At 43.0% G+C, this 26237-nt stretch overlaps 6 protein-coding genes across 12 annotated transcripts; all 6 read left to right on the forward strand.

The window, feature by feature from the left end:
• Positions 1-463: 463 nt before the first annotated feature.
• Positions 464-21889, forward strand: LOC125721175 (uncharacterized). Of its 7 annotated transcripts, none has more exons than XM_048997219.1 (6): positions 464-547; positions 7442-7663; positions 20645-20830; positions 20938-21085; positions 21185-21342; positions 21461-21889. In XM_048997219.1, the coding sequence occupies exons 1-6, from the start codon at positions 534-536 to the stop codon at positions 21606-21608; spliced, it is 876 nt and encodes a 291-aa protein (XP_048853176.1). In that variant the 5' UTR covers positions 464-533; the 3' UTR covers positions 21609-21889. The 7 variants fall into 7 exon arrangements, with proteins under 7 accessions (XP_048853176.1, XP_048853178.1, XP_048853181.1 ...); XM_048997221.1 differs by lacking the exon at positions 7442-7663 and adding an exon at positions 13878-14099; XM_048997224.1 differs by lacking the exons at positions 464-547; positions 20645-20830 and adding exons at positions 6879-6962; positions 14200-14385.
• LOC125721186 (uncharacterized) lies at positions 1353-2325 on the forward strand. Its single transcript, XM_048997243.1, has 4 exons — positions 1353-1534; positions 1642-1789; positions 1888-2045; positions 2164-2325. The coding sequence occupies exons 1-4, from the start codon at positions 1377-1379 to the stop codon at positions 2309-2311; spliced, it is 612 nt and encodes a 203-aa protein (XP_048853200.1). The 5' UTR covers positions 1353-1376; the 3' UTR covers positions 2312-2325.
• LOC125721171 (uncharacterized) lies at positions 2699-4725 on the forward strand. The gene is made up of 6 exons (XM_048997214.1): positions 2699-2822; positions 2899-3018; positions 3121-3281; positions 3389-3565; positions 3665-3912; positions 4030-4725. Exons 1-6 carry the CDS (start codon positions 2817-2819, stop codon positions 4206-4208), a joined length of 891 nt encoding a protein of 296 aa, XP_048853171.1. The 5' UTR covers positions 2699-2816; the 3' UTR covers positions 4209-4725.
• LOC125721187 (uncharacterized) lies at positions 7768-8741 on the forward strand. The gene is made up of 4 exons (XM_048997244.1): positions 7768-7949; positions 8057-8204; positions 8304-8461; positions 8580-8741. The coding sequence occupies exons 1-4, from the start codon at positions 7792-7794 to the stop codon at positions 8725-8727; spliced, it is 612 nt and encodes a 203-aa protein (XP_048853201.1). The 5' UTR covers positions 7768-7791; the 3' UTR covers positions 8728-8741.
• Positions 9117-11132, forward strand: LOC125721174 (uncharacterized). The gene is made up of 6 exons (XM_048997217.1): positions 9117-9239; positions 9316-9435; positions 9538-9698; positions 9806-9976; positions 10076-10323; positions 10441-11132. The coding sequence occupies exons 1-6, from the start codon at positions 9234-9236 to the stop codon at positions 10617-10619; spliced, it is 885 nt and encodes a 294-aa protein (XP_048853174.1). The 5' UTR covers positions 9117-9233; the 3' UTR covers positions 10620-11132.
• LOC125721172 (uncharacterized) lies at positions 15550-17573 on the forward strand. Its single transcript, XM_048997215.1, has 6 exons — positions 15550-15673; positions 15750-15869; positions 15973-16133; positions 16241-16417; positions 16517-16764; positions 16882-17573. Exons 1-6 carry the CDS (start codon positions 15668-15670, stop codon positions 17058-17060), a joined length of 891 nt encoding a protein of 296 aa, XP_048853172.1. The 5' UTR covers positions 15550-15667; the 3' UTR covers positions 17061-17573.
• Positions 21890-26237: the final 4348 nt, after the last annotated feature.

Raw genomic sequence — 26237 nt, forward strand, 5'->3', positions numbered from 1 at the left:
TTCATTATTATCATTCTATTTATGTTAAATTACGATCTTCCAGATTAATCAAGAGATTGTAAAACTGACATAATTACAGTTCCAATAGCTTATATTAAAGTCACCGGAGAGTCACAACATGGTTCTGAAATGGCAAAGACAGACACAAATCAAATGTATAGGAGCAGCAACGTAAGGGATCTGTTGTTTGGCTATATTATATTACAGTATACTATGTATATGTGGTGTGGTGGCGAATTCGTGCAGAAGTTTTAGAACTGCACTATCGATTTAATACTTTATTTAGAAATATAAATGCAGTTCTTATCCTTTTTAAAAGTTACTTTGTTTCACATCTGAAATCTTCTTTCAAAGCATCCCTCACAATGCCACTGGGGGTGGGGTGGGCGGAGCTACGGGGGGTGGGGACACGTTCAGAAAGGTATATTAAGAGGAGACCTCTAGATGTACGGTTACTCTATCTCTGGTTCGAGCGAGACAAGAGCTCCAGACTCTGTAGAAGATTCCATCTATTGTTGAAGAACTTCTCAAGAATGGCTCCCAAATTGTAAGTTATGATCAATTTATTATTGCATTTGAATCTGTAGGAGATGTGGATAAACTTGTTCTTCCTTTTATGTACTTTACTGACACTGTGCAAAAGTCTCTTAAACTGACTACTTATTTGTTGTTAAAACTTAAATTGCATCCATTACAAAAGTAAAACAATATTTCGAAGCAAATTAAGTGTAGAATACTATTTTTTCATTTGCAGTGTTCACACATGGTTTATACTGCTTAATATAAATGTAACCAAACAGTCAACATGTATTTGTAGTTGTGATTATGTAGTTAACTAGTTACTTTTCACAGTCTGGGATCCATCAGGATTAGAATAAATATGCAAATGTTATTTATCCAAACCGCTGAGGAATGAACAATGGAGATGATGACTGGAATGTGTCCATATTCAACTAAAAATCATGAATCAAATCTTAAGTAACACTCCCATGGCTTAACTGTGACGACTGTTTTTTTAATCCCCAGTGCTTCCAACAGGCATTTCCTGCTCTGCCCCATGTGCAAGAAGACACAGGCAAGCCTCTCGGTGCATCTGACTAGGGTGTGCATGAAGAGGTCGTCGAAAGAGCACGTCCGTGAAGTAGTGGAGAAGGAGAAGCAGGATTCGCTTGAAGTTCTGCAATGGGGCAGGGTGTTCAGCTACAGGCACCTGCGAGAGATTCTGGATGATGCTAATCCATCTAGCAGGTTGGTGGGAAAAGTCTTCGGTCTGTTTTTTGCAAATCTCACGTCGTTTCTTTTCTATGGCATTTATTTACAATTTTTTATTCACTTATTTACTTGAAAGGATGATCCAGGAGCTGGAGTGTCGACACATGGTGGTGACTGAGACTCCCTCCCCAGCAGTGGTGGCGCAGACCAGCAGTGTTCCTCTGGTGGCTGGTACAGTCACAACCGTGCAGCGACCGGAGAGCTCTGAGAGTGAGCATTCGGAAGACATTGTCAGTGTCAGCGGCGGCGAGACCTTTCAAGCGTGAGTATGAGTGTCTCGGCTTTACAGCTTCATTGATACTGTTTGCTTTTGTTTGTCAGCCAATCGAACGTGCAATTTTATGACAAAATACCTTTTGCACGTGACAGCATCCGGGAGGTGCAGTGGTCACAGACCTCCAGGCACATGATGCAGGAGAAGGGACTGTACAGGAAACATTCTCTGGACCATCCCCTCCTGAAGGGCTTCGCTACATACTTGGAGAAGGATCTCCTGAATGAAAATTTTAAGCAGGAGGTGAGGATCCCCTTAAAAATGCACTCTTGTTTTAGCTTTATAGTAAGTATTATATTCATATATTCATTTATTCTCATACTGTTTTTTTTTCTTTTTAGGTGGAAAATGTCAGCAGGTTCATGTTTTATATGAACCCTCTGAAGCCTTCCCTGGAATTTGTCAGGGAGACAGAGAAGGCCGGGCTCTTCTTTCGGGAGCTGAGTGAGGCCGGGCTGTCCGGGCAGACCCAGGCGACCTACCTGAAGAGCCTGAAGAGGTTGGTGGCATGTTTTGTAGATTTTTATAGTATTTTAATGTGTATTTTATTTATGTGTATTTTATATATGTGTACGTCGTATATATGAATACTTAGATACCTGTACTTCCTCTGACAGATTCCTGAAGTACCACACTGTCGTCACCGACCTCCGGCAGGACAACAGAGGACTGTGGAACGATGCCAAGTTCTTCATGGAGGACCTGAGCTCACTACAGCAGAGCTGTGCTAAGCTGGTGATTAAGGAGATCATCCAGAGGAGGTGAGTTCAATCGTTATAACCTTATTTCATTTGATATCGTGATTTGCTTATAAATTCTGCCCATAGTCTCCTCTGCCATATTTAACTCACTCTTGGGATTTTTATTTTCCCCATTGCTCATGGGCCACACCTCCTGGAGACCCAGGCTAAGCAAGATGTCCTGCCTAACCTGCTGCCTGTGACGGCCCTGCTACCCTCCTGCCTGCAGAAGTGGCACAATTTGCCCGCCTGCCGTGTTACTCGAAATTTAAAATGTGGGCTGTATAAATCAGGATTGAGAATAATTGATTTTTTTCTATAGGCATGCCATTCTGACAGAGAAGAACCCTCTGAATCCAGAAGATTGCTTGGCTGTGCTGAGGGCTGCCAGGAACGACTTCTTGGCGGCCGTCCTTAAGGTTTATCCAGAAGAAACACCTCTGGAGTTGAAAGAGTGCTGCCTCCTGCTCTACTACCTGGAGGCCATTGTCATCCTGAGGCATCTCCAGCAACCAGGTGTGGTGGAGCACATGACTGTAAGTATTGTTTTCTTTTTGTCTGTCACTTTTGGCCTTACCCTTATTAATCAGTGTGACTCCGTGTTTTGTGCAGGTCCAGGAGTGGCTTGAGAGGACCAAAGACGAGTCGGGCTACACGGTGATTGGGGTGAAGGAGCACACATCGTCCACACGACGAGTGGCAGCGTTTGCCCTATCCTCTGAGGAGGAGAAGGTAAGCTATTGGTCTGGATTTATTTCAAACTTCCTGCCCGAACCAAACGGCACCTTTTCCAAATTAAAAAAAAAAATGTTCATGTGCTTCCTCTGCCAACAGTGGTTTGACACCTACTTCAGTCACGTGCGTCCGCAGCTCCTGGCTGCCAACTGCAGCAAAGGAACCACCGATCACCACGGAGGAGGTGAGAGGTTCTTTGTCTCCACAACAGGAAGGCCGATATACAATGCATCAAACGACCTTCGCCGGCTGCACCAAAAGTAAGCTAATCGTCGTGATACATTTCCCCCACGATATGTTCTGAATACACGTTATCAGGCGTCATGTGAGGAGTATTAATAAAGGCCATGTTAATCTTGCACTTTAGGTACCAGCTGGACCCAGTGACCAGCCAGACCGCCCGGCGGGTGTTTGGGACAGCCACCAAGAACATGACAGACTCTGAAAAGACTTTGGTGGCTGATTATATCAGTCATTCTGCTGTGACAGCTCAAAATGTGGTGGCAGGAAGGAAGCTGCTGAGCAAGCTGGCAGGTGACGTAAGGTAAGCATGTTTTATGTTTCTTAATGGACTTAGCAAATTCAACGCACACAATCAAAGCCCTCACAACTGAACATTAACCTGAAACTGTTTGTGTTTCAGTGCCTCCTCTGCAGAAGAGGGAACCATCCATGCCACCCGCGGCGCTGCAGGGAATGCCTACCCCGGATCAAATCAACGGACCGACGTCCAGGCAGCATATGACCAGCTTCTGCAGACCCACCCGGTGACCCTGGATGGAGATGTGCCAGACAGGACCGTGCGTTCACAGACGTCAGGCCAGTTCAAGCGGCAGCTTTACGAGCGCTGGCTGAAGGCCCAGATGAAACTGCGCACGCAGCATGTCCTCTGTTGAGTATTGTTATTAAGACCAATTAATGAATGACCTTTTTACTGAGAAACTAGCCTATGTACACGATTCCCGTAGTCTTCTTGACCAACCAACCAATTTCATTTGCTTTTGACAGCACACTTTGGCAGACGGGAACCCACCGAGTCGAGGATCGACGCTTGGATAAAGAAGCGGGGTTGGAAGAGCAACGTCCCCAGCACTGCCAGGATCCTAAAAGACTGGAAGCCCACCGGATCTGTGAAGACGCCGATGCACTCGAGACGCATCCAGAAGCTCATCACCACACAAAAGTGAAAGGGACTGGCAGATCCACCAGGCTACAACTGAGGAGCAGACTGGGAATATTTTTTTCCTCAAGAACAGTAAAAATAATCACATGTGCATTGTTGCACATGCACCTCAATGTGAGTGCCACCCGAAGAAGCAAACTTTTGGACGGCTAATTAATCATTCCAGGAAGAAAGCCAACATTCGACCCAGGATCTGCACCGTGGAGATGGACAGGAAAGAGCAGGACGTCATCCTTTTCTTAGCTCAGAGGGAAATTGATGTTGGTGAAGAACTTTGTTTTGATTGTGGTGTAGAGCAAAAGTCATTCAGAGGAGAGGGTTTGGACCTATGCTGGTCATAAAAACCGGCATGGGGCTCTGTACATGTGTGGGTACATGTACAAGTAGTTCTCCACTGACCTGGATATATACTTAGATAATGTATGAATTGAATTGTGTGACATAATGTGATTTCTTGTAATAACTTGTCATATTTTTGTGCATGAAATGGTGCGAAATAAACTGATACTTTCTATTCTAGTGACTTGCATGTATAATCATTTTCTTCTTCTGAAGTAATTATCATATTATTTGGGTGTACATATCTGGATTTTGATAAAGATGGAATAGAATATTTTCTTTTATGCTAAAATATGATCTTCCACATTAATCTAGAGATTGTGAAGCCAAGCGAGTCCAGCTGTAATAGGGTACGTTAAAGATGCTGCAGTTATTCATGTTGCACAGTTTACATACCACTGACACCAGTGACTACTGACACCAACCATGATGGAGAGAATAAAGTCGCTATCAGTCCTACAGCAGAGTCCAAATCCTATGGATGAGACTTTTATGTTGTAGTGGATCGACATGTAAAAAGTCTTTTCTCATATGAAAGGCATGCTTGAGTGTAATAAATTGAATCATGGCACTATAAGTGATATTTGAATTTGCTCAAAATCTTTTATTTGGCAACTGTAGCCAAGAAGTTGCCCTTCGGAATGATGGTACTTATTTTTAAGAAAATCATTAGTTAAAATTCACCAACAAACTTTTAAATGCACATTTGCATTTACTCAGACTGCTAGCTCAAATCCAAGGCAGCTGAATCCTATGTGTGTGACATGGATACCTTCACAAAAGCCTGCCATATCTATACAAAATATCCCAGACACTGACTGACCTGCAAATATGAAAGACACACATTCAAAAACTATATGGAAACACATTGAAACAAACAGACACACAGACAGACAGACAGACAGACTTTGTGAGAGAGTAACCACTGAGACAAAAGGCAGAACGAGCATGCTTTCAAACTTGGACCATTACTTCACTCAGCTTATAACATTTGTGTACAAACATAATTGGAGACATTAGAGACTGGTGTGTTAGTAGGTTTTCAATCTATTTTCACTCTAATTTTCTATAAATAAAACCATAATTCCATATATTTTGTGAATGTGTGTCTTTCATATTTGCAGCTCAGTCAGTGTCTGGGATATTTTGTACAGATATGGCAGGCTTTTGTGAAGGTGTCCATGTCACACACATAGGATTGGGCTGCCTTGGATTTGAGCTAGCAGTCTGAGTAAATGCAAATGTGCCAGGGGTTCACTGGTGATTAGTGTGTTTGCACAACAAAAGCAGGAGGACAATCAAGCTGATGGCCTGTGCAGGCCTAGTAGTGCCAGGGAATTTACGCAAATTTGCGCAGGCTTAGTAATTCTAGTGCTAGGGCTTTTGTTTCCTTGATGAATGTTTTGCACCTCTCTGTGATGCACATGCAGGGATATCCATCCCCCAACAGTCTGGGAACACAACAATTAGGCTGAGATCACGTAAAATGCAGGTCTCGTAAACAAGCACAGTGAAACAAATAAATGTATTAAAGAATTATTTTGGAAGTTTTTTTTTTACAAGAAGTAATTGGATGAAGAGCAATACACAAAATAATTCGGAACATTACAGACCGAGCCTATCCTCCTGCTTATACTAGTAGCGTGTCACTGTATGTCAATTTGTCTGTGCCAGAACAGTACAGATTAGAACACCTTGTGGTGCCATCTGTAATGCGATCTGGGCCCTTTAAGGCTGGCTCGCTGCAAATAGTGAGCGAGTGCGAGGGGTGGCAATTTCAAGCAGAAATTGCAGGGCTGAAAACGGGGAAACCGAAATTGGATCATACTGGCAATGTTGCTCAGAATCGTCTGTAGCTTAAGAAAGCAAACTTTCATTATTATCATTCTATTTATGTTAAATTACGATCTTCCAGATTAATCAAGAGATTGTAAAACTGACATAATTACAGTTCCAATAGCTTATATTAAAGTCACCGGAGAGTCACAACATGGTTCTGAAATGGCAAAGACAGACACAAATCAAATGTATAGGAGCAGCAACGTAAGGGATCTGTTGTTTGGCTATATTATATTACAGTATACTATGTATATGTGGTGTGGTAGCGAATTCGTGCAGAAGTTTTAGAACTGCACTATCGATTTAATACTTTATTTAGAAATATAAATGCAGTTCTTATCCTTTTTAAAAGTTACTTTGTTTCACATCTGAAATCTTCTTTCAAAGCATCCCTCACAATGCCACTGGGGGTGGGGTGGGCGGAGCTACGGGGGGTGGGGACACGTTCAGAAAGGTATATTAAGAGGAGACCTCTAGATGTACGGTTACTCTATCTCTGGTTCGAGCGAGACAAGAGCTCCAGACTCTGTAGAAGATTCCATCTATTGTTGAAGAACTTCTCAAGAATGGCTCCCAAATTGTAAGTTATGATCAATTTATTATTGCATTTGAATCTGTAGGAGATGTGGATAAACTTGTTCTTCCTTTTATGTACTTTACTGACACTGTGCAAAAGTCTCTTAAACTGACTACTTATTTGTTGTTAAAACTTAAATTGCATCCATTACAAAAGTAAAACAATATTTCGAAGCAAATTAAGTGTAGAATACTATTTTTTCATTTGCAGTGTTCACACATGGTTTATACTGCTTAATATAAATGTAACCAAACAGTCAACATGTATTTGTAGTTGTGATTATGTAGTTAACTAGTTACTTTTCACAGTCTGGGATCCATCAGGATTAGAATAAATATGCAAATGTTATTTATCCAAACCGCTGAGGAATGAACAATGGAGATGATGACTGGAATGTGTCCATATTCAACTAAAAATCATGAATCAAATCTTAAGTAACGCTCCCATGGCTTAACTGTGACGACTGTTTTTTTAATCCCCAGTGCTTCCAACAGGCATTTCCTGCTCTGCCCCATGTGCAAGAAGACACAGGCAAGCCTCTCGGTGCATCTGACTAGGGTGTGCATGAAGAGGTCGTCGAAAGAGCACGTCCGTGAAGTAGTGGAGAAGGAGAAGCAGGATTCGCTTGAAGTTCTGCAATGGGGCAGGGTGTTCAGCTACAGGCACCTGCGAGAGATTCTGGATGATGCTAATCCATCTAGCAGGTTGGTGGGAAAAGTCTTCGGTCTGTTTTTTGCAAATCTCACGTCGTTTCTTTTCTATGGCATTTATTTACAATTTTTTATTCACTTATTTACTTGAAAGGATGATCCAGGAGCTGGAGTGTCGACACATGGTGGTGACTGAGACTCCCTCCCCAGCAGTGGTGGCGCAGACCAGCAGTGTTCCTCTGGTGGCTGGTACAGTCACAACCGTGCAGCGACCGGAGAGCTCTGAGAGTGAGCATTCGGAAGACATTGTCAGTGTCAGCGGCGGCGAGACCTTTCAAGCGTGAGTATGAGTGTCTCGGCTTTACAGCTTCATTGATACTGTTTGCTTTTGTTTGTCAGCCAATCGAACGTGCAATTTTATGACAAAATACCTTTTGCACGTGACAGCATCCGGGAGGTGCAGTGGTCACAGACCTCCAGGCACATGATGCAGGAGAAGGGACTGTACAGGAAACATTCTCTGGACCATCCCCTCCTGAAGGGCTTCGCTACATACTTGGAGAAGGATCTCCTGAATGAAAATTTTAAGCAGGAGGTGAGGATCCCCTTAAAAATGCACTCTTGTTTTAGCTTTATAGTAAGTATTATATTCATATATTCATTTATTCTCATACTGTTTTTTTTTTCTTTTTAGGTGGAAAATGTCAGCAGGTTCATGTTTTATATGAACCCTCTGAAGCCTTCCCTGGAATTTGTCAGGGAGACAGAGAAGGCCGGGCTCTTCTTTCGGGAGCTGAGTGAGGCCGGGCTGTCCGGGCAGACCCAGGCGACCTACCTGAAGAGCCTGAAGAGGTTGGTGGCATGTTTTGTAGATTTTTATAGTATTTTAATGTGTATTTTATTTATGTGTATTTTATATATGTGTACGTCGTATATATGAATACTTAGATACCTGTACTTCCTCTGACAGATTCCTGAAGTACCACACTGTCGTCACCGACCTCCGGCAGGACAACAGAGGACTGTGGAACGATGCCAAGTTCTTCATGGAGGACCTGAGCTCACTACAGCAGAGCTGTGCTAAGCTGGTGATTAAGGAGATCATCCAGAGGAGGTGAGTTCAATCGTTATAACCTTATTTCATTTGATATCGTGATTTGCTTATAAATTCTGCCCATAGTCTCCTCTGCCATATTTAACTCACTCTTGGGATTTTTATTTTCCCCATTGCTCATGGGCCACACCTCCTGGAGACCCAGGCTAAGCAAGATGTCCTGCCTAACCTGCTGCCTGTGACGGCCCTGCTACCCTCCTGCCTGCAGAAGTGGCACAATTTGCCCGCCTGCCGTGTTACTCGAAATTTAAAATGTGGGCTGTATAAATCAGGATTGAGAATAATTGATTTTTTTTCTATAGGCATGCCATTCTGACAGAGAAGAACCCTCTGAATCCAGAAGATTGCTTGGCTGTGCTGAGGGCTGCCAGGAACGACTTCTTGGCGGCTGTCCTTAAGGTTTATCCAGAAGAAACACCTCTGGAGTTGAAAGAGTGCTGCCTCCTGCTCTACTACCTGGAGGCCATTGTCATCCTGAGGCATCTCCAGCAACCAGGTGTGGTGGAGCACATGACTGTAAGTATTGTTTTCTTTTTGTCTGTCACTTTTGGCCTTACCCTTATTAATCAGTGTGACTCCGTGTTTTGTGCAGGTCCAGGAGTGGCTTGAGAGGACCAAAGACGAGTCGGGCTACACGGTGATTGGGGTGAAGGAGCACACATCGTCCACACGACGAGTGGCAGCGTTTGCCCTATCCTCTGAGGAGGAGAAGGTAAGCTATTGGTCTGGATTTATTTCAAACTTCCTGCCCGAACCAAACGGCACCTTTTCCAAATTAAAAAAAAAAATGTTCATGTGCTTCCTCTGCCAACAGTGGTTTGACACCTACTTCAGTCACGTGCGTCCGCAGCTCCTGGCTGCCAACTGCAGCAAAGGAACCACCGATCATCACGGAGGAGGTGAGAGGTTCTTTGTCTCCACAACAGGAAGGCCGATATACAATGCATCAAACGACCTTCGCCGGCTGCACCAAAAGTAAGCTAATCGTCGTGATACATTTCCCCCACGATATGTTCTGAATACACGTTATCAGGCGTCATGTGAGGAGTATTAATAAAGGCCATGTTAATCTTGCACTTTAGGTACCAGCTGGACCCAGTGACCAGCCAGACCCCCGTGTTTGGGACAGCCACCAAGAACATGACAGACTCTGAAAAGACTTTGGTGGCTGATTATATCAGTCATTCTGCTGTGACAGCTCAAAATGTGGTGGCAGGAAGGAAGCTGCTGAGCAAGCTGGCAGGTGACGTAAGGTAAGCATGTTTTATGTTTCTTAATGGACTTAGCAAATTCAACGCACACAATCAAAGCCCTCACAACTGAACATTAACCTGAAACTGTTTGTGTTTCAGTGCCTCCTCTGCAGAAGAGGGAACCATCCATGCCACCCGCGGCGCTGCAGGGAATGCCTACCCCGGATCAAATCAACGGACCGACGTCCAGGCAGCATATGACCAGCTTCTGCAGACCCACCCGGTGACCCTGGATGGAGATGTGCCAGACAGGACCGTGCGTTCACAGACGTCAGGCCAGTTCAAGCGGCAGCTTTACGAGCGCTGGCTGAAGGCCCAGATGAAACTGCGCGCGCAGCATGTCCTCTGTTGAGTATTGTTATTAAGACCAATTAATGAATGACCTTTTTACTGAGAAACTAGCCTATGTACACGATTCCCGTAGTCTTCTTGACCAACCAACCAATTTCATTTGCTTTTGACAGCACACTTTGGCAGACGGGAACCCACCGAGTCGAGGATCGACGCTTGGATAAAGAAGCGGGGTTGGAAGAGCAACGTCCCCAGCACTGCCAGGATCCTAAAAGACTGGAAGCCCACCGGATCTGTGAAGACGCCGATGCACTCGAGACGCATCCAGAAGCTCATCACCACACAAAAGTGAAAGGGACTGGCAGATCCACCAGGCTACAACTGAGGAGCAGACTGGGAATATCTTTTTCCTCAAGAACAGTAAAAATAATCACATGTGCATTGATGCACATGCACCTCAATGTGAGTGCCACCCGAAGAAGCAAACTTTTGGACGGCTAATTAATCATTCCAGGAAGAAAGCCAACATTCGACCCAGGATCTGCACCGTGGAGATGGACAGGAAAGAGCAGGACGTCATCCTTTTCTTAGCTCAGAGGGAAATTGATGTTGGTGAAGAACTTTGTTTTGATTGTGGTGTAGAGCAAAAGTCATTCAGAGGAGAGGGTTTGGACCTATGCTGGTCATAAAAACCGGCATGGGGCTCTGTACATGTGTGGGTACATGTACAAGTAGTTCTCCACTGACCTGGATATATACTTAGATAATGTATGAATTGAATTGTGTGACATAATGTGATTTCTTGTAATAACTTGTCATATTTTTGTGCATGAAATGGTGCGAAATAAACTGATACTTTCTATTCTAGTGACTTGCATGTATAATCATTTTCTTCTTCTGAAGTAATTATCATATTATTTGGGCGTACATATCTGGATTTTGATAAAGATGGAATAGAATATTTTCTTTTATGCTAAAATATGATCTTCCACATTAATCTAGAGATTGTGAAGCCAAGCGAGTCCAGCTGTAATAGGGTACGTTAAAGATGCTGCAGTTATTCATGTTGCACAGTTTACATACCACTGACACCAGTGACTACTGACACCAACCATGATGGAGAGAATAAAGTCGCTATCAGTCCTACAGCAGAGTCCAAATCCTATGGATGAGACTTTTATGTTGTAGTGGATCGACATGTAAAAAGTCTTTTCTCATATGAAAGGCATGCTTGAGTGTAATAAATTGAATCATGGCACTATAAGTGATATTTGAATTTGCTCAAAATCTTTTATTTGGCAACTGTAGCCAAGAAGTTGCCCTTCGGAATGATGGTACTTATTTTTAAGAAAATCATTAGTTAAAATTCACCAACAAACTTTTAAATGCACATTTGCATTTACTCAGACTGCTAGCTCAAATCCAAGGCAGCTGAATCCTATGTGTGTGACATGGATACCTTCACAAAAGCCTGCCATATCTATACAAAATATCCCAGACACTGACTGACCTGCAAATATGAAAGACACACATTCAAAAACTATATGGAAACACATTGAAACAAACAGACACACAGACAGACAGACAGACAGACTTTGTGAGAGAGTAACCACTGAGACAAAAGGCAGAACGAGCATGCTTTCAAACTTGGACCATTACTTCACTCAGCTTATAACATTTGTGTACAAACATAATTGGAGACATTAGAGACTGGTGTGTTAGTAGGTTTTCAATCTATTTTCACTCTAATTTTCTATAAATAAAACCATAATTCCATATATTTTGTGAATGTGTGTCTTTCATATTTGCAGCTCAGTCAGTGTCTGGGATATTTTGTACAGATATGGCAGGCTTTTGTGAAGGTGTCCATGTCACACACATAGGATTGGGCTGCCTTGGATTTGAGCTAGCAGTCTGAGTAAATGCAAATGTGCCAGGGGTTCACTGGTGATTAGTGTGTTTGCACAACAAAAGCAGGAGGACAATCAAGCTGATGGCCTGTGCAGGCCTAGTAGTGCCAGGGAATTTAGGCAAATTTGCGCAGGCTTAGTAATTCTAGTGCTAGGGCTTTTGTTTCCTTGATGAATGTTTTGCACCTCTCTGTGATGCACATGCAGGGATATCCATCCCCCAACAGTCTGGGAACACAACAATTAGGCTGAGATCACGTAAAATGCAGGTCTCGTAAACAAGCACAGTGAAACAAATAAATGTATTAAAGAATTATTTTGGAAGTTTTTTTTTTACAAGAAGTAATTGGATGAAGAGCAATACACAAAATAATTCGGAACATTACAGACCGAGCCTATCCTCCTGCTTATACTAGTAGCGTGTCACTGTATGTCAATTTGTCTGTGCCAGAACAGTACAGATTAGAACACCTTGTGGTGCCATCTGTAATGCGATCTGGGCCCTTTAAGGCTGGCTCGCTGCAAATAGTGAGCGAGTGCGAGTGTGCGTTAGAGCCAGACGGGCGAGGGGTGGCAATTTCAAGCAGAAATTGCAGGGCTGAAAACGGGGAAACCGAAATTGGATCATACTGGCAATGTTGCTCAGAATCGTCTGTAGCTTAAGAAAGCAAACTTTCATTATTATCATTCTATTTATGTTAAATTACGATCTTCCAGATTAATCAAGAGATTGTAAAACTGACATAATTACAGTTCCAATAGCTTATATTAAAGTCACCGGAGAGTCACAACATGGTTCTGAAATGGCAAAGACAGACACAAATCAAATGTATAGTAGCAGCAACGTAAGGGATCTGTTGTTTGGCTATATTATATTACAGTATACTATGTATATGTGGTGTGGTGGCGAATTCGTGCAGAAGTTTTAGAACTGCACTATCGATTTAATACTTTATTTAGAAATATAAATGCAGTTCTTATCCTTTTTAAAAGTTACTTTGTTTCACATCTGAAATCTTCTTTCAAAGCATCCCTCACAATGCCACTGGGGGTGGGGTGGGCGGAGCTACGGGGGGTGGGGACACGTTCAGAAAGGTATATTAAGAGGAGACCTCTAGATGTACGGTTACTCTATCTCTGGTTCGAGCGAGACAAGAGCTCCAGACTCTGTAGAAGATTCCATCTATTGTTGAAGAACTTCTCAAGAATGGCTCCCAAATTGTAAGTTATGATCAATTTATTATTGCATTTGAATCTGTAGGAGATGTGGATAAACTTGTTCTTCCTTTTATGTACTTTACTGACACTGTGCAAAAGTCTCTTAAACTGACTACTTATTTGTTGTTAAAACTTAAATTGCATCCATTACAAAAGTAAAACAATATTTCGAAGCAAATTAAGTGTAGAATACTATTTTTTCATTTGCAGTGTTCACACATGGTTTATACTGCTTAATATAAATGTAACCAAACAGTCAACATGTATTTGTAGTTGTGATTATGTAGTTAACTAGTTACTTTTCACAGTCTGGGATCCATCAGGATTAGAATAAATATGCAAATGTTATTTATCCAAACCGCTGAGGAATGAACAATGGAGATGATGACTGGAATGTGTCCATATTCAACTAAAAATCATGAATCAAATCTTAAGTAACACTCCCATGGCTTAACTGTGACGACTGTTTTTTTAATCCCCAGTGCTTCCAACAGGCATTTCCTGCTCTGCCCCATGTGCAAGAAGACACAGGCAAGCCTCTCGGTGCATCTGACTAGGGTGTGCATGAAGAGGTCGTCTAAAGAGCACGTCCGTGAAGTAGTGGAGAAGGAGAAGCAGGATTCGCTTGAAGTTCTGCAATGGGGCAGGGTGTTCAGCTACAGGCACCTGCGAGAGATTCTGGATGATGCTAATCCATCTAGCAGGTTGGTGGGAAAAGTCTTCGGTCTGTTTTTTGCAAATCTCACGTCGTTTCTTTTCTATGGCATTTATTTACAATTTTTTATTCACTTATTTACTTGAAAGGATGATCCAGGAGCTGGAGTGTCGACACATGGTGGTGACTGAGACTCCCTCCCCAGCAGTGGTGGCGCAGACCAGCAGTGTTCCTCTGGTGGCTGGTACAGTCACAACCGTGCAGCGACCGGAGAGCTCTGAGAGTGAGCATTCGGAAGACATTGTCAGTGTCAGCGGCGGCGAGACCTTTCAAGCGTGAGTATGAGTGTCTCGGCTTTACAGCTTCATTGATACTGTTTGCTTTTGTTTGTCAGCCAATCGAACGTGCAATTTTATGACAAAATACCTTTTGCACGTGACAGCATCCGGGAGGTGCAGTGGTCACAGACCTCCAGGCACATGATGCAGGAGAAGGGACTGTACAGGAAACATTCTCTGGACCATCCCCTCCTGAAGGGCTTCGCTACATACTTGGAGAAGGATCTCCTGAATGAAAATTTTAAGCAGGAGGTGAGGATCCCCTTAAAAATGCACTCTTGTTTTAGCTTTATAGTAAGTATTATATTCATATATTCATTTATTCTCATAGTGTTTTTTTTTCTTTTTAGGTGGAAAATGTCAGCAGGTTCATGTTTTATATGAACCCTCTGAAGCCTTCCCTGGAATTTGTCAGGGAGACAGAGAAGGCCGGGCTCTTCTTTCGGGAGCTGAGTGAGGCCGGGCTGTCCGGGCAGACCCAGGCGACCTACCTGAAGAGCCTGAAGAGGTTGGTGGCATGTTTTGTAGATTTTTATAGTATTTTAATGTGTATTTTATTTATGTGTATTTTATATATGTGTACGTCGTATATATGAATACTTAGATACCTGTACTTCCTCTGACAGATTCCTGAAGTACCACACTGTCGTCACCGACCTCCGGCAGGACAACAGAGGACTGTGGAATGACGCCAAGTTCTTCATGGAGGACCTGAGCTCACTACAGCAGAGCTGTGCTAAGCTGGTGATTAAGGAGATCATCCAGAGGAGGTGAGTTCAATCGTTATAACCTTATTTCATTTGATATCGTGATTTGCTTATAAATTCTGCCCATAGTCTCCTCTGCCATATTTAACTCACTCTTGGGATTTTTATTTTCCCCATTGCTCATGGGCCACACCTCCTGGAGACCCAGGCTAAGCAAGATGTCCTGCCTAACCTGCTGCCTGTGACGGCCCTGCTACCCTCCTGCCTGCAGAAGTGGCACAATTTGCCCGCCTGCCGTGTTACTCGAAATTTAAAATGTGGGCTGTATAAATCAGGATTGAGAATAATTGATTTTTTTCTATAGGCATGCCATTCTGACAGAGAAGAACCCTCTGAATCCAGAAGATTGCTTGGCTGTGCTGAGGGCTGCCAGGAACGACTTCTTGGCGGCCGTCCTTAAGGTTTATCCAGAAGAAACACCTCTGGAGTTGAAAGAGTGCTGCCTCCTGCTCTACTACCTGGAGGCCATTGTCATCCTGAGGCATCTCCAGCAACCAGGTGTGGTGGAGCACATGACTGTAAGTATTGTTTTCTTTTTGTCTGTCACTTTTGGCCTTACCCTTATTAATCAGTGTGACTCCGTGTTTTGTGCAGGTCCAGGAGTGGCTTGAGAGGACCAAAGACGAGTCGGGCTACACGGTGATTGGGGTGAAGGAGCACACATCGTCCACACGACGAGTGGCAGCGTTTGCCCTATCCTCTGAGGAGGAGAAGGTAAGCTATTGGTCTGGATTTATTTCAAACTTCCTGCCCGAACCAAACGGCACCTTTTCCAAATTAAAAAAAAAAAATGTTCATGTGCTTCCTCTGCCAACAGTGGTTTGACACCTACTTCAGTCACGTGCGTCCGCAGCTCCTGGCTGCCAACTGCAGCAAAGGAACCACCGATCATCACGGAGGAGGTGAGAGGTTCTTTGTCTCCACAACAGGAAGGCCGATATACAATGCATCAAACGACCTTCGCCGGCTGCACCAAAAGTAAGCTAATCGTCGTGATACATTTCCCCCACGATATGTTCTGAATACACGTTATCAGGCGTCATGTGAGGAGTATTAATAAAGGCCATGTTAATCTTGCACTTTAGGTACCAGCTGGACCCAGTGACCAGCCAGACCGCCCGGCGGGTGTTTGGGACAGCCACCAAGAACATGACAGACTCTGAAAAGACTTTGGTGGCTGATTATATCAGTCATTCTGCTGTGACAGCTCAAAATGTGGTGGCAGGAAGGAAGCTGCTGAGCAAGCTGGCAGGTGACGTAAGGTAAGCATGTTTTATGTTTCTTAATGGACTTAGCAAATTCAACGCACACAATCAAAGCCCTCACAACTGAACATTAACCTGAAACTGTTTGTGTTTCAGTGCCTCCTCTGCAGAAGAGGGAACCATCCATGCCAACCGCGGCGCTGCAGGGAATGCCTACCCCGGATCAAATCAACGGACCGACGTCCAGGCAGCATATGACCAGCTTCTGCAGACCCACCCGGTGACCCTGGATGGAGATGTGCCAGACAGGACCGTGCGTTCACAGACGTCAGGCCAGTTCAAGCGGCAGCTTTACGAGCGCTGGCTGAAGGCCCAGATGAAACTGCGCGCGCAGCATGTCCTCTGTTGAGTATTGTTATTAAGACCAATTAATGAATGACCTTTTTACTGAGAAACTAGCCTATGTACACGATTCCCGTAGTCTTCTTGACCAACCAACCAATTTCATTTGCTTTTGACAGCACACTTTGGCAGACGGGAACCCACCGAGTCGAGGATCGACGTTTGGATAAAGAAGCGGGGTTGGAAGAGCAACGTCCCCAGCACTGCCAGGATCCTAAAAGACTGGAAGCCCACCGGATCTGTGAAGACGCCGATGCACTCGAGACGCATCCAGAAGCTCATCACCACACAAAAGTGAAAGGGACTGGCAGATCCACCAGGCTACAACTGAGGAGCAGACTGGGAATATTTTTTTCCTCAAGAACAGTAAAAATAATCACATGTGCATTGATGCACATGCACCTCAATGTGAGTGCCACCCGAAGAAGCAAACTTTTGGACGGCTAATTAATCATTCCAGGAAGAAAGCCAACATTCGACCCAGGATCTGCACCGTGGAGATGGACAGGAAAGAGCAGGACGTCATCCTTTTCTTAGCTCAGAGGGAAATTGATGTTGGTGAAGAACTTTGTTTTGATTGTGGTGTAGAGCAAAAGTCATTCAGAGGAGAGGGTTTGGACCTATGCTGGTCATAAAAACCGGCATGGGGCTCTGTACATGTGTGGGTACATGTACAAGTAGTTCTCCACTGACCTGGATATATACTTAGATAATGTATGAATTGAATTGTGTGACATAATGTGATTTCTTGTAATAACTTGTCATATTTTTGTGCATGAAATGGTGCGAAATAAACTGATACTTTCTATTCTAGTGACTTGCATGTATAATCATTTTCTTCTTCTGAAGTAATTACCATATTATTTGGGCGTAAATATCTGGATTTTGATAAAGATGGAATAGAATATTTTCTTTTATGCTAAAATATGATCTTTCACATTAATCTAGAGATTGTGAAGCCAAGCGAGTCCAGCTATAATAGGGTATGTTAAAGATGCTGCAGTTATTCATGATGCACAGTTTACATACCACTGACACCAGTGACTACTGACACCAACCATGATGGAGAGAATAAAGTCGCTATCAGTCCTACAGCAGAGTCCAAATCCTATGGATGAGACTTTTATGTTGTAGTGGATCGACATGTAAAAAGTCTTTTCTCATATGAAAGGCATGCTTGAGTGTAATAAATTGAATCATGGCACTATAAGTGATATTTGAATTTGCTCAAAATCTTTTATTTGGCAACTGTAGCCAAGAAGTTGCCCTTCGGAATGATGGTACTTATTTTTAAGAAAATCATTAGTTAAAATTCACCAACAAACTTTTAAATGCACATTTGCATTTACTCAGACTGCTAGCTCAAATCCAAGGCAGCTGAATCCTATGTGTGTGACATGGATACCTTCACAAAAGCCTGCCATATCTATACAAAATATCCCAGACACTGACTAACCTGCAAATATGAAAGACACACATTCAAAAACTATATGGAAACACTTTGAAACAAACAGACAGACAGACAGACAGACAGACAGACAGACTTTGTGAGAGAGTAACCACTGAGACAAAAGGCAGAACGGGCATGCTATCAACCTTGGACCATTACTTCACTCAGCTTATGACATTTGTGTACAAACAAAATTGGAGACATTGGAGACTGGTGTGTTAGTAGGTTTTCATTCTATTTTCACTCTAATTTTCTATAAATAAAACCATAATTCCATATATTTTGTGAATGTGTGTCTTTCATATTTGCAGCTCAGTCAGTGTCTGGGATATTTTGTACAGATATGGCAGGCTTTTGTGAAGGTGTCCATGTCACACACATAGGATTGGGCTGCCTTGGATTTGAGCTAGCAGTCTGAGTAAATGCAAATGTGCCAGGGGTTCACTGGTGATTAGTGTGTTTGCACAACAAAAGCAGGAGGACAATCGAGCTGATGGCCTGCGCAGGCCTAGTAGTGCCAGGGAATTTACGCAAATTTGCGCAGGCTTAGTAATTCTAGTGCTAGGGCTTTTGTTTCCTTGATGAATGTTTTGCACCTCTCTGTGATGCACATGCAGGGATATCCATCCCCCAACAGTCTGGGAACACAACAATTAGGCTGAGATCACGTAAAATGCAGGTCTCGTAAACAAGCACAGTGAAACAAATAAATGTATTAAAGACTTATTTTGGAAGTTTTTTTTTTACAAGAAGTAATTGGATGAAGAGCAATACACAAAATAATTCGGAACATTACAGACTGAGCCTATCCTCCTGCTTATACTAGTAGCGTGTCACTGTATGTCAATTTGTCTGTGCCAGAACAGTACAGATTAGAACACCTTGTGGTGCCATCTGTAATGTGATCTGGGCCCTTTAAGGCTGGCTCGCTGCAAATAGTGAGCGAGTGCGAGTGTGCGTTAGAGCCAGACGGGTGAGGGGTGGCAATTTCAGGCAGAAATTGCAGGGCTGAAAACGGGGAAACCGAAATTGGATCATACTGGCAATGTTGCTCAGAATCGTCTGTAGCTTAAGAAAGCAAACTTTCATTATTATCATTCTATTTATGTTAAATTACGATCTTCCAGATTAATCAAGAGATTGTAAAACTGACATAATTACAGTTCCAATAGCTTATATTAAAGTCACCGGAGAGTCACAACATGGTTCTGAAATGGCAAAGACAGACACAAATCAAATGTATAGGAGCAGCAACGTAAGGGATCTGTTGTTTGGCTATATTATATTACAGTATACTATGTATATGTGGTGTGGTGGCGAATTCGTGCAGAAGTTTTAGAACTGCACTATCGATTTAATACTTTATTTAGAAATATAAATTCAGTTCTTATCCTTTTTAAAAGTTACTTTGTTTCACATCTGAAATCATCTTTCAAAGCATCCCTCACAATGCCACTGGGGGTGGGGTGGGCGGAGCTACGGGGGGTGGGGACACGTTCAGAATGGTATATTAAGAGGAGACCTCTAGATGTACAGTTACTCTACCTCTGGTTCGAGCGAGACAAGAGCTCCAGACTCTGTAGAAGATTCCATCTATTGTTGAAGAACTTCTCAAGAATGGCTCCCAAATTGTAAGTTATGATCAATTTATTATTGCATTTGAATCTGTAGGAAATGTGGATAAACTTGTTCTTCCTTTTATGTACTTTACTGACACTGTGCAAAAGTCTCTTAAACTGACTACTTATTTGTTGTTAAAACTTAAATTGCATCCATTACAAAACTAAAACAATATTTCGAAGCAAATTAAGTGTAGAATACTATTTTTTCATTTGCAGTGTTCACACATGGATTATACTGCTTAATATAAATGTAACCAAACAGTCAACATGTATTTGTAGTTGTGATTATGTAGTTAACTAGTTACTTTTCACAGTCTGGGATCCATCAGGATTAGAATAAATATGCAAATGTTATTTATCCAAACCGCTGAGGAATGAACAATGGAGATGATGACTGGAATGTGTCCATATTCAACTAAAAATCATGAATCAAATCTTAAGTAACGCTCCCATGGCTTAACTGTGACGACTGTTTTTTTAATCCCCAGTGCTTCCAACAGGCATTTCCTGCTCTGCCCCATGTGCAAGAAGACACAGGCAAGCCTCTCGGTGCATCTGACTAGGGTGTGCATGAAGAGGTCGTCGAAAGAGCACGTCCGTGAAGTAGTGGAGAAGGAGAAGCAGGATTCGCTTGAAGTTCTGCAATGGGGCAGGGTGTTCAGCTACAGGCACCTGCGAGAGATTCTGGATGATGCTAATCCATCTAGCAGGTTGGTGGGAAAAGTCTTCGGTCTGTTTTTTGCAAATCTCACGTCGTTTCTTTTCTATGGCATTTATTTACAATTTTTTATTCACTTATTTATTTGAAAGGATGATCCAGGAGCTGGAGTGTCGACACATGGTGGTGACTGAGACTCCCTCCCCAGCAGTGGTGGCGCAGACCAGCAGTGTTCCTCTGGTGGCTGGTACAGTCACAACCGTGCAGCGACCGGAGAGCTCTGAGAGTGAGCATTCGGAAGACATTGTCAGTGTCAGCGGCGGCGAGACCTTTCAAGCGTGAGTATGAGTGTCTCGGCTTTACAGCTTCATTGATACTGTTTGCTTTTGTTTGTCAGCCAATCGAACGTGCAATTTTATGACAAAATACCTTTTGCACGTGATAGCATCCGGGAGGTGCAGTGGTCACAGACCTCCAGGCACATGATGCGGGAGAAGGGACTGTACAGGAAACATTCTCTGGACCATCCCCTCCTGAAGGGCTTTGCTACATACTTGGAGAAGGATCTCCTGAATGAAAATTTTAAGCAGGAGGTGAGGATCCCCTTAAAAATGCACTCTTGTTTTAGCTTTATAGTAAGTATTATATTCATATATTCATTTATTCTCATACTGTTTTTTTTTTCTTTTTAGGTGGAAAATGTCAGCAGGTTCATGTTTTATATGAACCCTCTGAAGCCTTCCCTGGAATTTGTCAGGGAGACAGAGAAGGCCAGGCTCTTCTTTCGGGAGCTGAGTGAGGCCGGGCTGTCCGGGCAGACCCAGGCGACCTACCTGAAGAGCCTGAAGAGGTTGGTGGCATGTTTTGTAGATTTTTATAGTATTTTAATGTGTATTTTATTTATGTGTATTTTATATATGTGTACGTCGTATATATGAATACTTAGATACCTGTACTTCCTCTGACAGATTCCTGAAGTACCACACTGTCGTCACCGACCTCCGGCAGGACAACAGAGGACTGTGGAACGACGCCAAGTTCTTCATGGAGGACCTGAGCTCACTACAGCAGAGCTGTGCTAAGCTGGTGATTAAGGAGATCATCCAGAGGAGGTGAGTTCAATCGTTATAACCTTATTTCATTTGATATCGTGATTTGCTTATAAATTCTGCCCATAGTCTCCTCTGCCATATTTAACTCACTCTTGGGATTTTTATTTTCCCCATTGCTCATGGGCCACACCTCCTGGAGACCCAGGCTAAGCAAGATGTCCTGCCTAACCTGCTGCCTGTGACGGCCCTGCTACCCTCCTGCCTGCAGAAGTGGCACAATTTGCCCGCCTGCCGTGTTACTCGAAATTTAAAATGTGGGCTGTATAAATCAGGATTGAGAATAATTGATTTTTTTCTATAGGCATGCCATTCTGACAGAGAAGAACCCTCTGAATCCAGAAGATTGCTTGGCTGTGCTGAGGGCTGCCAGGAACGACTTCTTGGCGGCCGTCCTTAAGGTTTATCCAGAAGAAACACCTCTGGAGTTGAAAGAGTGCTGCCTCCTGCTCTACTACCTGGAGGCCATTGTCATCCTGAGGCATTTCCAGCAACCAGGCGTGGTGGAGCACATAACTGTAAGTATTGTTTTCTTTTTGTCTGTCACTTTTGGCCTTACCCTTATTAATCAGTGTGACTCCGTGTTTTGTGCAGGTCCAGGAGTGGCTTGAGAGGACCAAAGACGAGTCGGGCTACACGGTGATTGGGGTGAAGGAGCACACATCATCCACACGACGAGTGGCAGCGTTTGCCCTATCCTCTGAGGAGGAGAAGGTAAGCTATTGGTCCGGATTAATTTCAAACTTCCTGCCCGAACCAAACGGCACCTTTTCCAAATTAAAAAAAAAAATGTTCATGTGCTTCCTCTGCCAACAGTGGTTTGACACCTACTTCAGTCACGTGCATCCGCAGCTCCTGGCTGCCAACTGCAGCAAAGGAACCACCGATCACCACGGAGGAGGTGAGAGGTTCTTTGTCTCCACAACAGGAAGGCCGATATACAATGCATCAAACGACCTTCGCCGGCTGCACCAAAAGTAAGCTAATCGTCGTGATACATTTCCCCCACGATATGTTCTGAATACACGTTATCAGGCGTCATGTGAGGAGTATTAATAAAGGCCATGTTAATCTTGCACTTTAGGTACCAGCTGGACCCAGTGACCAGCCAGACCGCCCGGCGGGTGTTTGGGACAGCCACCAAGAACATGACAGACTCTGAAAAGACTTTGGTGGCTGATTATATCAGTCATTCTGCTGTGACAGCTCAAAATGTGGTGGCAGGAAGGAAGCTGCTGAGCAAGCTGGCAGGTGACGTAAGGTAAGCATGTTTTATGTTTCTTAATGGACTTAGCAAATTCAACGCACACAATCATTAATCTGAAACTGTTTGTGTTTCAGTGCCTCCTCTGCAGAAGAGGGAACCATCCATGCCACCTGTTTTATTTTACAAAAAATTTTGTAGGCTTTTTATCAAAAGAGACTTTGTTAATGTAACATGAAGTTTTTTTTTATTTTCAAAGTTGCACAAGTGTTTTTAAATGTATGATGTATACGTATGTTGTATTTATCAAGCTGGTGCAAAAATGTTTGTTTACATTTATCAAATGAGTTTTTAAAATGTAACATGACCGCGTGTTTTATTATTCAAAATAAAAGTTGTACATATGTTTTGTTATGTGTATGCATCACGGTCGTGTTTTTAAAATGTACTAATTTTGCGGGGTGGTGGGAGTAAAGCGTATTTAAAGGGGTACCTCTCATGGAATCTACCAATCTTTTACCAGCTGATGAACCCTGAGCCACATTGGGACTGGGGGTTTTAGCCGTGAGACTCGACACCTACGCATTAGATCCTTAAGTCAGCAATGGTCCCCATGTACCCATTGTAGGGTCAGGTCCAGAGAACGACCCGCCAACATTTCTCACATCAACGAATATGTAACCATTCTTTCCATTCATTATATACTCAGTTTTACGCAATTGTTTTTGGATGAAGCATAAACAGCTGTAACTACGAGTGCACCTGGTTAATAGAATTTAATTTATAACAGTAGGAGCTAGTAAACTGCATTTAGCAGTCACATTAAAACACGGTAAAGACTTTAAAGAATAAAGCCTTAGTTATTTTTTAATGATGCCGGCTCTTCAGTAAATGTTGGCTTTCCTACAAGGTGACCCCGAGGCCTATGCTTGTAGCATCCGGGTGCCTGATTTGAGATGCTTACTGAGGATGCCATGTTAAGTTAACACCGGTAACTGAGCTGCACCATGTGTCACACTTAATGAAACTTAGTCTTAATTCAACAGAACCAGTCGTCATCCACTTTGCAGTGAGATTTCTGAGCGAAAAGTGAGCGAAGTTTCATTTTCTTACTTAATAATATGTCGGACACGTCAATGGCACTGAGCGCGAGGGAGTGTGCGGTGTGGCGCTAGCTGCTAGCTGATGTAACGCTGTGAACAGTGGGGCTCTTATGTTTTTAAGATGCGGCTAACTATCCCCGAGACACTTTAGCCGGGTTTGTGTATACAGACCCTTTCCAAAAAATTAGAATATCATGGAAAAGTTGATTTATTTCCATAATTCCATTCAAAAAGTTAAACTTTCATAGATTATAGATTCAGGGCCCACAACTTAAACAATTTCAAGTACTTAGTTGTTTATTTGTACATAATTTGGTCTTCCAGCTCATAAAACCCACAAAAACAGGAATTCAAAAAATTAGAATACTGTGAAGACATCACCATTTACTTCTTAGTTTTTGCAGAAAAAAATGAAAGAAATTAGGATCACATCAAATCAATCAAAATATGGTACTTTCAAAACGATATGTCAGTCTTCAATACTTGGTTGGGAATCCCTTTGCTGGTCTGTTGGACCTCATTTTCCTCTTGATAATACCGCATAGATTCTCAGTGGGGTTTAGGTCCAGCGAGTTGGCTGGCCAGTCAAGCACTGTGATGGCATGGCCATCAAACCAGGTTTTGGTGCTTCTGGAGGTATGGGCAGGGGCCAGGTCCTGCTGGAAGATGAAATCTGCATCTCCATACAGATCCTCAGCAGAAGAAATCATGAAGTCCTCTAAAACATTCTGGTAGACTGTTCCAGTGACCTTGGATTTAAGAAAGCAGAGTGTACCAACACCTGCACCGGACATTGCACCCCAAACATGACTGACTGTGGTTATTTCACAATGGACCTCAGGCAACTTGGGTTCTGTTTCTCACCCGTTTTCCTCCAAAACCTTGGACCTTGATTTCTGAATGAAAGGCACACTTTACTTTCATCGGAAAAGAAGACCTTGGACCACTGGCCAACGGTCCAGTCCTTATTCTCCTTGGCATAATTTGCCCAGGCTCAGAAGTGGTTTGATCCGAGGAACCCGACAGTTGTAGCCCATCTCCCAGATGCGTCTGAATGTGGCGGTATTTGAAACTGACTCCTGCCTCATTCCACTCTTTCTGGATCTCTGCCAGATTCTTGAATCTTCTCTGTTTCATTTTGCCCTTCCAATAGACTTTCCATCAATATGCTTGGACACAGCACTCTGTGAACAGCCAGCCTCCTTAGCTATGAACTTTTGTGGCTTACCCATCCTATGGAGGGTATCAATGATGCTCTTCTGGCCAGTTGTCAAGTCTGCAGTCTTCCCCATATTGAACCTAACTGAGACAATTGAACGTACACGGTTTAGAAGAAAACCTAATCAACATTTAAATAAATAAAAAAATAAACGTACAAAACTATTGAAATCCACCAGAAGCATATGCATATTTTTCTGGTTCACATGTTGTGTCTGTGGTTGTCTAAGCACCATCGACCTAGTGTTTGATAGGTGATGGAGAAGCGTACGGTCGTAAACTGCATGCGCTTATGCCAACAGGTGTTTAAGTAGCTACAAACATAGACGCTTTCTTTAACGTAAATCATTTAAAGGCTCATTCTGCTTTGTAAACATTCTTAATTTTATTCAAGTAGCCTCTAATCACCTTACATTTGTTCTCTTTTACTGTAGAGTATTTTAAAACAATGTTTAAGCTAACAAGGTATAACTTGATTATATCAGTGGAACAAAGCCATCGCCTGAATATGTATAGACAGATCATGTGTTGCTCAGCAAATCAACAGCATTTTGAAATCTATTTGTATTTAGACAAATATATTGGGAATGAAGCGTCGCGTTTTAAAAGGCAGACATTGAGGCTGAATTTAAGTTGGTCAGAAATGTATATTTCTTCTGCAGCTAGAAGTGTCGTCTGAGCCTGATTTTAACTGGCATGTCGGTGTGAGATTCTTGTAGTAGAAGTTATGTGAATTGCGGTACTCTGAAATTAAGTGATATGTGTATTAGAATCGTGAAGTGTCATCTTCCTTTTATTTTAGGTTCGTCCCGGGCATTTTTATGAACTGTATTGTAATATCAGTGTCATGCCCGGCTCGTCCGCTCCTCCTGTGTGCCACGCCCCCTGATTACCCACGTGTTTTCTCCCGATTGTACCCAGCTGTATCTAGTTAATTTGCTCAGTCCTGTGTATTTCAGTCCGTGTCTTACCTGAGTCCTTCGTCCGTCATTGATGTTTGTAAGCGTGAGCTGTTTCCCGGTCCCCGTCTCCATAATAAACTCCCGTTTGCCCCGTATTCTGGCTTCCTGCTTGCCTGCTTGCCCGCACGATCGCCGCTCTCGCTTCTGCC

The sequence above is a fragment of the Brienomyrus brachyistius genome, unplaced genomic scaffold, assembly GCF_023856365.1.
Source record: "Brienomyrus brachyistius isolate T26 unplaced genomic scaffold, BBRACH_0.4 scaffold32, whole genome shotgun sequence".
Lineage (NCBI taxonomy): Eukaryota > Metazoa > Chordata > Actinopteri > Osteoglossiformes > Mormyridae > Brienomyrus > Brienomyrus brachyistius.